The sequence below is a fragment of the Danio aesculapii genome, chromosome 12, assembly GCF_903798145.1.
Source record: "Danio aesculapii chromosome 12, fDanAes4.1, whole genome shotgun sequence".
Classification (NCBI taxonomy): Eukaryota; Metazoa; Chordata; class Actinopteri; order Cypriniformes; family Danionidae; genus Danio; species Danio aesculapii.
In genome coordinates, this window is record NC_079446.1 from 49,320,883 (window position 1) to 49,332,878 (window position 11,996).

Sequence of the window (11,996 nt, forward strand, 5' to 3'; positions counted from 1 at the left end):
GAACCAGAAAACGTCACATTCATTCATTCATTTTCCTTTAGCTTAGTCTTTATTTGAGAGGTCACCACAGCAGACTGAACCGCCAACTATTCCAGTCTATGTTTTATGTAGCGGATGCCCTTCCAGCTGCAACCCAGTACCGGGAAACACCCAAACACATTCATTCACACATACACTACGGCCAATTTAGTTCATCGATTTCCCTATAGCGCATGTGTTTGGACTGTGGAGGAAACTGGAGGACCCGGAGGAAACCCACGCCAACACGGGGAGAACATGCAAACTCCATACAGAAACACCAACTGACCAAGCTGGGACTCAAACCAGTGACCTTCTTGCTGCCATCATGCCGCCACATCACAATCATGCTAAGATAAATAGACTTGTGTCTCTTTAAAGCTACTAGTGGCGCCTCATAATGACAGAAACTCTATTATGTAATTGTAATTGGATGAATTGTAATAAATATGACAGGTTGACAATGAAGATGATGATGATGATGATGACGATTTGCAGCCCTCACTCACTGTTCTGACCCAGATATTAATCATAAAGTGCTGGTGAAAGTGTTCATGTTCATCAAAATACAGAAACTACTCCAACAATGACACACAAATGTAGAAAAACAACTCAGCGTTTGATGGACTGAACATACAAATCAAAGCGCAAGAAGCTTTTCTCTACACTCAAAACAAATGCTGGGTTACTTCAACCAGATTTTGGGTTAAATATGGACAAAACTAAATGCTGGGTTATTTCAATCAGTATTTTGGGTAAAATGCTGGGTTAATTTGATCACAATTTATAGGACCAAATTTAACCCAATGTTTGGGTTCATCCATATTTTTCTTAATTTCAGTTTAAACAACCCAGAACTACTTGTTTTAGGTGTACAGTAGTATAATGAGAGTTATATTATTATTAGGTTCTGGGTTATTTAAACTGAAGCTTTTCTCTACACTCAAACCAAATGCTGGGTTACTTCAACCAGATTTTGGGTAAAATATGGACAAAACCAAATGCTGGGTTATTTCAATCAGTATTTTGGGTAAAATGCTGGGTTAATTTGATCACAATTTATAGGACCAAATTTAACCCAATGTTTGGGTTCGTCCATATTTTACTCAATTTCAGTTTAAACAACCCAGAACTACTTGTTTTAAGTGTACAGTAGTATAATGAGAGTTATATTATTATTAGGTTCTGGGTTATTTAAACTGAAGCTTTTTTCTACACCCAAAACAAATGCTGGGTTACTTTAACCAGATTTTGGGTAAAATATGGACAAAACCAAATGCTGGGTTATTTCAATCAGTATTTTGGGTAAAATGCTGGGTTAATTTGATCACAATTTATAGGACCAAATTTAACCCAATGTTTGGGTTCATCCATATTTTTCTTAATTTCAGTTTAAACAACCCATAACTAATTGTTTTAGGTGTACAGTAGTGTAATGAGAGTTATATTATTATCAGGTTCTGGGTTATTTAAACTGAAGCTTTTCTTTACACTCAAAACAAATGCTGGGTTACTTTAACCAGATTTTGGGTAAAATATGGACAAAACCAAATGCTGGGTTATTTCAATCAGTATTTTGGGTAAAATGCTGGGTTAATTTGATCACAATTTATAGGACCAAATTTAACCCAATGTTTGGGTTCATCCATATTTTCTTAATTTCAGTTTAAACAACCCAGAACTACTTGTTTTAAGTGTACAGTAGTATATGAGAGTTATATTATTATTAGGTTCTGGGTTATTTAAACTGAAGCTTTTCTCTACACTCAAAACAAATGCTGGGTTACTTCAACCAGATTTTGGGTAAAATATGGACAAAACCAAATGCTGGGTTATTTCAATCAGTATTTTGAGTAAAATGCTGGGTTAATTTGATCACAATTTATAGGACCAAATTTAACCCAATGTTTGGGTTCGTCCATATTTTACTCAATTTCAGTTTAAACAACCCAGAACTACTTGTTTTAAGTGCACAGTAGTATAATGAGAGTTATATTATTATTAGGTTCTGGGTTATTTAAACTGAAGCTTTTCTCTACACTCAAAACAAATGCTGGGTTACTTCAACCAGATTTGGGTAAAATATGGACAAAACCAAATGCTGGGTTATTTCAATCAGTATTTTGGGTAAATTGCTGGGTTAATTGATCACAATTTATAGGACCAAATTTAACCCAATGTTTGGTTCATCCATTTTTCTTAATTTCAGTTTAAACAACCCAGTCTTATTTATGCCATACAAATGTAAATATTATTTATGGAGTATTCATTTGTAAGACACTATTGTACACTCCGAAAATAAGTTCTGGGTTATTTTAACTGAAATTGAGTAAAATATAAATAAACCCAAATATTGGGTTATATTTGGTCCTATAAATGTGATTTAACAAAAATGTGATGTAAAACAAAATAGTCAAAACATCAATAGACAAACACAATCATTGGGTTAAAAAGTGTACTTTACATTAAATTTCATTCATTCATTCATTTTCTTTCAGCTTAGTCCCTTTATTAATCAGAGGTCACCACAGCTGAATGAACCACCAACCTATCCAGCATATGTTTTACGCAGCGGATGCCCTTTCAGCTGCAACCCACCATTGGAAAACATCCATACACACTCATTCACACACATACACTACAGACAATTTAGTTTACCCAATTGCCCAATAGCGCATGTGGTTGGACTGGGGGGGAACCGGAGCACCCACGCCAACACAGGGAGAACATGCAAACTCCAAACAGAAAAGCTGACCCAGCCGAGGCTCAAACAAGTGACCTTCTTGCTGTGAGGCGATTGTGCTACCCACTGCCCCACCGTGCTGCCCTACATTTAATTTAAAAATAGTTAATCCAATGTTGGGTTTGTCCATATTTTACTCAATAAGTAATATTATTTACTAACATTACTTATTCATTATTCAATAATATTATTAATATTATTTAAATAACCCAGAACGACTTGTTTTGACTGCACACTGGTGTTTATTTCTAACATAAAAACGTAAAATATTATTGAAAAAAAATGCAAATCAGGAAACTGTGGCTGTTTACAGTACATCACATTTATAGAGTTATAAACTTTCCTTAAACTTGAATTCTGACTTTGTTAGCTCAAAAAAAAAACGTCAGGCTGTTGTTAAAAAACATTGGGTCAAATATGAATTAAGATGTGAAAGAAATGAGTTAAGAGTACTTTAAAATGAAATAATAAAATTAACCCAATGTTGGGTTTATCCATATTTGACCCAACTTTTACCTTTAGAACTACAAAATGATTTCACAATTCTGAATGACCTTTTATAACAAATACTATGAACTCGCTATTCAGACTGTAAATGTTTGCTGCAGTAGGAGACGAAGCCTTTTATTTTCTTCTCTAATAAATGAGCTGCGCCTCAGAAGACGAAGACGAAATGCAATGAACGCGGTGAATGCGGTGGCTTCTGGAGGCGTGAGACAAGAGTGCAAACAGATGCTCAAGACAGTTCAGGAGGGAATAATAATAGAAGAATAATACTGAAGCACTGTGATGATGGACTGACGGAGGACTGAGGCCTTTTACAATCAGCACAACAACATTTCACATCTGCAACAATGGAGAGCTGCAAACTAACATTTGCAAAGACTCTCAAATTTGTATCTCATCAGCATCTGTCAAAAACTACACCACATCACGCACACTGAGTTCATTCACTATTCAACTCAAGTGTGTGCATACATTTCTTTAATGCACATGCTTAAAATGTATGCGCATCTTGCCATTATCATTATGCATTTATCTGTGATCCTGCAAAATACGCATATAAATCTGTGGATGCAAACATAGCTAATGTGTGAAGCTAGGCATCTGTCAGAGTTGCACATCCATCTTTAAGATCTCAGTGAAACATCTGTACATCTGAAATCCCAACAACAAACGTCATGACTCAAACTGATCTCAGAGCACCTCGAATTCTTACACCTCATTGCGTGATGACTACAGTCAGTGTGAACAGCCACACACTAAAGCAGATATTTCAACATAAAACAACCAGAGTCTTGATGAAGCTCCATCACACGCTTCACGGCTGAGCGTGGAGAAGAACTGCAGAAGTTTAATCAGCACACTAGAGCTCTGCAACATGACATTATTAAGTTGAGGTCAAAATTATTCACCCTCCTGTGCAATATTTATTGCTCTTCAAATATTTCTCAAGTGGCATTTAACAGATTCAGGAACAGTTCACAGTATTTCCTATAATATTTTTCTTATCTTATTTGTTTTAATTCGGCTAGAAAAAAGCAGTTTGACATTTTTAAAGCCATTTTAAAGGCCCCCTAATAAGGCTGCACGATATTGGAAAACATTGACATTGCGATATTTTTTCCCTGCGATATATATTGCGATATTTAGAAATTCAGAATCGGGAGTTTTGAACTGCTCAAAAATTAAATAATCAATACTTCTATAATAATTTGGGTAATTTTTAAAGCATTTTCATGTTGTTAAAACACTGAACAAACATTTTTAGTTTCTTTTGGGTTGTTTATAAAAAAATATTTCTTAACTGTCAATTCAGATAAATCAAGGATCTAATATGTTATGATATTAATACTAAATGTTGTTTTTACTGTAATAAAGGTGAGCTCATTTGGTGAATGCAAAGATGACACTTTATTATCACATTTAGGAATTAACATGAGTGACAAAATAAGTAATTTAACTTTTTATTCGACAATTACAAAACAGAAGGAAATATCTTGTCACAAAATTGTAAAAATATAAAAACAGCTAAACAATAACCCCCTGAGCGGTTTAAAAAAATAAACATGTTATAAACAAATAAATTGTGGATAAGATAAACTTTTTCTAATAATTACCAACAATTAACTTTACAATAAATAAAATAATATGGCAGTTATATATATATATATATATTATACATATATATATATATAATATATGTATATAATAAACAAACAATGTTTGTTTAGCAACATTGCCAAAGTAACAACCTAACAAATAAAGATTAAACACTTCCATAACTCTATAAGAAATAAATTTGGTTGATAAGTGACAGGAGGCTATGCTAAGGTTAACTAGCTTAGCATATATCTTGCTTTCCGCAAATGACAGTAATTTAAACGTACCATAAAACTCCTATAAGTGCATACAATTCGATACAACTACCCAAGCATCGTTTTAACCTTTATAACCGAACGTTAACGTTACTCTGTCAACAGTTTATTGTCTTAAGTACCGCGCTAACAGAGCTAACTTGCGTAAACAGAGAGCAACAGATTGCAGACGTCAATAATGCAGCGTAATGGAATAATATACCGATCAAACTCCGCTTTAAGTACGCTACAAGATTATAAACTGCCTCTGGAACCCAGTTCAGATACAAACATTTATTTAACAAAAATAGTAATGCAGTAAGGTATTTTTCGCTCTGCCAAGCCTTCTCTGTTGCTGTGTGGAGCAGCAGCCTGCGTCAGTCACCTTTTACCCTGGCCCCACCCCGCCCCCCGACTCCTGAACGTCTCTCTCACTCACTCACTCACTCACTCACTCACGCGGGCATGCACTGTGGTCTCATGAGGAAACGCAGCTTTTTGATATAATGTTTTTCTTGTTCCCGAATACAAATAATTTTTCAAGTATTTGTTCGAAATAAGTATTCGTAAAAACACGCTATTCGTGCTTATCCGAATACCATATTCGGGTTCGGCTCCACTCATAATATATATATATATATATATATATAATTATTTTATTTTTTTGCTTTGCATTGCACCTCCTGCGATGTGACTATTGCGGATGCGCACATTGCGATTTCGATGCTGAAACGATGTATCGTGCAGCCCTACCCCCTAAGAAATATTAGTTTTGGATTGTCTCCAGAACAAACCACTGTTATACAATGACTTGCCTAATTACCCTAACTTTACCCTAATTAACCTAGTTAAGCCTTTAAATGTCACTTTAAGCTGTAAAGAAATGTCCTCAAAAATATCTAGTCAAATATTATTTACTGTCATCATGACAAAGATACAAGAAATCAGTTAATAGAAATGAGCTCGTTCATTTTTTTTTCCATCTACTTTTCCGGGTCGCGGGGACAGCAGTCTTAGTAGAAAACCCCAGACTTCCCTCTCCCCAGACACATCCTCCAGATCCACCGGGGGGATCCCAAGGTGTTCCCAAGCCAGCCGAGAGACACAGTCCCTCCAGCATGTCCTAGGTCTTCCCCGAGGCCTCCTCCCGGTGGGACATGCATGAAGCATCTCCCTAAGTAGGCGTCCAGGAGGCATCTGAAACAGATGCCCGAGCCACCTCAGCTGACTTCTCTTGATGTGGAGGAGCAGCGGCTCTACTCCAAGCTCCTCCCGGGTGACAGAACTCCTCACCCTATCTATAAGGTGCGCCCTGCCACCCTGCGAAGGAATTTGAGATCTTGTCCTTTCGGTCTTGACACAAAGCTCATGACCATAGGTGAGAGTAGGAACGTAGATTGACCGGTAAATCGAGAGCTTTGCCTTTCGGCTCAGCTCCTTCTTAACCACAATGGACCGATACATCGACCGAATTACTGCTGCTGCACCGATCCACCTGTCAATCTCACGCTCCATCCTTCCCTCACTCGTGAACAAAACCCCAAGATACTTGAACTCCTCCACCTGGGGTAAGGACTTTCCTCCAACCAGGAGATGGCAAACCACCTTTTTCTGGTGGAGCACCAGACTTGGCAACAAACTGCCCCATGCATGCTGAGGGTCCATGTTCGATGAAGCCAACAGAACAACATTGTCTGCGAAATGAGTTATTAAAACTACTATAATTAGAAATGTGTTGAAAAATAAATATTCTTTCCTGTAAACAGAAATTGGGAGGCAAAAATATACAGGAGGGGCTAATAATTCAGACTTCAACAGTACATGCAGCTATCTGATGTGGAGCTCTGTGGACTGAACAGGACCGCTGGTGTTGGTTTAGGACAGAAAACGGATCTTGCTGTACTGAAATCTGCTGTACTGACCTTCCTGTAGACCAGCATGTTGGGAGATTCGTCTGCAACACCATTACTGCCCTGAGCACACGAGCTGGGCTGAGCCATGCCTGAAGAGCTGGACACTCCTGCAGAAACGCACACACAGAGGAGAACAGTAGATTGAAGTACGCATGACATCAAAACTAAGCATATTGATTCTGTTATCTCACATTGCTAGTTTTGTGGTGAACAACTCATCTGTGCATGTCATTAAGAAAAAAAACATAAGTTTGCTCTTGTAATCTTTAATTGAAATCTGAAAATGCTCTTTCTGTTTGTTTTCTATTCTCAGATTAGGTCTGTCTGAGGCAGTGGGCAGGGCTAACATACTTGACCACGCCCCTCCAGCTGTCACAATAACTCTCCCCAAACCCTTTTCCCCATCTTTATGGATGAAATACCTACTTTACTACATCCAATCAGCTCGCAGTAGAAAAAACAAGCCACGCCCACTGTTTTCTCATTCAAATATTCCGTTTCTCTAGGAAATGCTACAATGCGGAAAAAAGGGTCACAGCTTCTGGTTCATACAGACTTTAAGGACATAAGCAGGAGTGATAAAACTACACAATCACAGAACGATGGACAGACAGATGGAGATGATGAAAGGATGGATGGAATGATGGATAAAGAAAGATGAAGGATGAATGAAACAACGGACTGATGGAATGATGGACCAATGGAACAATGGCTGATGGATGGATGGACGAACGGATGGACGGACAGACGGACGGAGGGACAAACGGAAGGATGAATGGACCAATGGACAGGACAGGACAGGGATGGACGGATGGATGGATGGATGTACCAATGGACAGGACAGGGATGAATGGATTGATGGACAGACGGATTGATAGATAGATCAATGGACAGCACAGGGATGGATGGATGCATGGATGGACTGGACAGAGATGATGGATGTACGGACAAATGGATGGATGGAATGACAGATGGAACAATGAAGTGATAAATGGATGGATCAATGGACAGGACAGATGATGGATGAATGGAACAATACACCAATGGAACAATTAACTTATAGACGGATTGGCAAACTGACTGGACAGGGATGAATAGATGGATGGACAGAAGGAACGATGGATGGATGGAACAACAGACTACCGAATGAAACAATGGACAAACAGATGGAGCGATGGACGAATGAATGGACCAATGGACAGGACAGGGATGGATGGATGGACAGACGGACGGATGGATAGACCAATGGACAGGACAGGGATTTATGGATGCACAGACAGACTGGACAGAGATGATGGATATACGGACAAATGGATGGAACGACTGATGGAACAATGGAGTGATGAATGGATCAATGGACAGGACAGATGATGGATGAATGGAACTATACACCAAAGGAACAATGAACAGATTGGCAATCTGACTGGACAGGGATGGATAGATGGATGGACAGAAGGAACGACGGATGGATCAACTGACGGACGGATGGAACCACCAATGGACGAATGGAACAATGGACAAGCGGATGGGGCGACGGACGAATGAATGGACCAATGGAAAGGACAGGGATGGATGGATGGATGGATAAAACAATGGACAGGACAGATGGAGGGATGGATAGACAGATGGATGGATGGATAGACCAATAGACAGGACAGGGATGGATGGATGGATGGATGGATGGATGGATGCATGCATGGACGGACTGGACAGAGATGATGGATGGACGGACAAATGGATGGATCAATAAACAGGACAGAATGGAACAACGGACTACTGAAAGAAACAATGGACAAACGGATAGGGCGATGGACAGACAGATGGAACAACAAATGGACAGATGGAAGGATGGACGAACAAGTGAAACAATGATTGGACTGATAGGGCTACAGCCAGACAGACGGAATGATAAACAGACATATGGAATGACGAACTGATGGATGGAATGACAGATGGACAGAACGATGGACTGATGGAACGATGAACGGATGGAACAACAAAACGATGGATGGATTGAGGAATGGACTGTTCTATGAATGGAACAACAGACTAATGGAACAACTGACCAATGGACTGAACAGATTATGAATGGATGGATGGATGGATGGAATGATTGACAAACAAATGGAAAGATGGAACAATGGACTGAACAGAGATGATGGATGGATGAAATAATAGACAAACAGATGGAACGACTGTCTGAAGAAACATTGTACTGATGGACGGATGGACCAATGGACTGAATAGATATGATGGATGGATTGAATGATAAACTAATGGAAACGGAAATGATGGAACGCCAGAATGATGGATCGATGGAACAACGGACAGATGGATGGATAAATAAAATGACAAATGGATGGATGGAACAATATACAAGGGATGGATGAAGGAATGGATGTTGAAGAAAATAGATGAATAGATGGTTAAATACAATAATGGATAAACAGAAGGACAGAGGAATGGAACAACATATGGATGGATAAACAACAATATACAGAATGAGAGATGGATTAACGGATAGTGGGATGGTCTGACAGAAAGACAGACAGACAGAAAGATGGATGGATGGCCAGACAGCAAAATAGATGGATAGTTAAACAGTATGATGGATGGACGGACGTGTGGTCAACAATATACAGAATGGGGGATTGAATAATGAATAGAAGGATAGTCAGGAAAAAAAAGACAGACCGATGAAGAAACAGACAGAAGGATGGATGGATGGATGGATGGCCAGACAGCAAAATAGATGGATGGTTAAACAGTATGATGGATAGATGAATACAACAGTTTACAGAACGAAGTGTGGATGAATGGATGGATGAAACAACTGATGGACAGATACAACAATATACAGAGTGATGCGTGGATGGATGGGATGGATGGAAGAACTGATGACTGGATGGCCAAATGAGAGCAGTTAGATGTTATGAAGGACAGATAGTACAGGATAAAGATTAATGGATGGATATAACTGCATCAACAATACAGACAGACAGACAGACAGACAGACAGACAGACAGACAGACAGACAGATAGATAGATAGATAGATGATAGATAGATAGTAGATAATATTAGAGCACCTGCTGTCTAACACACACACACACACACACCACACAAACTGGCGAATGAGGCTGCAGTTAGGAATAAAGCATTAAATCTCCAGATGAACGAGATCGCGGTGTCATTAATGCCTCCACACACACCACACACCACACACTGACAGGGAGAGAGTGAGAGGGAGTCCCGAAGGCAACATCAGTAGCAACAACACCTCTGTTTTCTGAAACAAACACAAACACACACACTCGGTCCCGCGGCCTGGAGCGGCGGAGCGGATGGTCGGCTCGCGGCTCCAGCGGCGCGTCACGCGTCGAACAAACACACAGATTTACCTCTCAGGATCGCGCGAGAGTCGCTCCTCGTCCGCGTGCGTCGCGCAGGGCAGGTCGTCAGCTGGCGGTGGAGCTCCAGGGGCAGTTATTCATTGGAAACCATGAGTTATTTGCCCCTCGGTATGACAACTATCGCTTTCCTCTCCTCCAGCGAGCGGCGGCGCGCAAATCTCACAACTAGAGCGTGAACGCGCAGGGATCCGCGGCCAATCACAAGCGCGCTCCTGCTGTCCACGCGGCGCCGCGCACACATTACATTACACTACATGATGAGCACTACAGTTATTATTCTGCACTACACTACGGGGAATAATCATAATAATAATAATAATTAAAAAAATAATAATAATAGTGCGCCGCGTTATTGCGATTTAATTGCATTTTATTTTCTTTAAATATTTAAATATGTGCCTTATCTGTTTGTATTTAGATTCAACTACCATTGTGTATAAAAAAATAAACATAAGATAAATAATTAAAGAGGTCACACAAGTAAATTCGAGTTTAATTTCTTAATTTCTAATCAAAATAAATACTGTAATAGTATATGAATAAATAATACAAATATATCTATAAATATGTAGGCTATTAAAAGGGCTACTTCACACAAAAATGAAACTATACTCATTATTTACTCACCCTCAAATGGTTTCAAGTGACTTTTTTCTGTTGAATACAAAAAAAAAGATATTTTGAAGAATGTTGAAAACCTGTAACCATTGACTTCCATGGTAGAAAAAACAAATGCTGGGAAGGTCAATGGTTATCAGCTATTCTTCAAAATATCTTCATTTTTGTTCAACAGAATACATAAAATCCAAGAGGTTTGAATTAAATAAATTATGCAATAATAATAATTTAAAAAATAATAATAATAGTGCGCCGCGTTATTGCGATTTAATTGCATTTTATTTTCTTTAAATATTTAAATATGTGCCTTATCTGTTTGTATTTAGATTCAACTACCATTGTGTATAAAAAAATAAACATAAGATAAACAATTAAAGAGGTCACACAAGTAAATTCGAGTTTATTTTAATTTCAAATCAAAATAAATACTGTAATAGTATAGAAATAATGCAAAAAAATATATATATAAACATTTAGGCTACTTAAAGGGCTAGTTCACACAAAATGAAAATATACTCATTATTTACTCACCCTCAAGTGGTTTCAAGTGTCTTTTTTCTGTGGAGTTAAAAAAAAAGATATTTTGAAGAATGTTGAAAACCTGTAACCATTGACTTCCATGGTAAAAAAAAAACAAATGGGGAGGTCAATGGTTGTAACCTATTCTTCAAAATATCATTTTTGTTCAACAGATTACATAAAATCCAAGAGGTTTGAATTAAATAAATTATGTAAATTATGACAGAATTTCCCTTTTCCTAATTAAGCAAGTAAAATATATACAACTGATTTTTTATTACTGCAAACACTCCAGAAATGGTTGAAGAAACGTTTTGCAAACATTTCCTGAACGTTATACAAATGTTCTCTGACATTTTGAAATAAGCAGTGTTGTTATGAAAGCATTAGACGAATGACCAATCAAATCAGTGACAG

General features: G+C 38.2%; 1 protein-coding gene across 2 annotated transcripts in view; it reads right to left on the minus strand.

The window, feature by feature from the left end:
- The window catches only part of rgs7b (regulator of G protein signaling 7b), a 99,897-nt gene extending 89,322 nt beyond the window's left edge, over positions 1-10,575 (minus strand). For both annotated transcript variants that reach the window (XM_056469480.1, XM_056469479.1), the window contains exons 1-2: positions 10,431-10,575; positions 7,041-7,138 (exon numbers count right to left, since the gene is read on the minus strand). In XM_056469480.1, the coding sequence (XP_056325455.1) occupies positions 7,041-7,118 (78 nt within the window). In that variant the 5' untranslated portion in view covers positions 7,119-7,138; positions 10,431-10,575. The remainder of the gene's footprint in view (positions 1-7,040; positions 7,139-10,430) is intronic.
- Between the last annotated feature and the right edge of the window lie 1,421 nt (positions 10,576-11,996).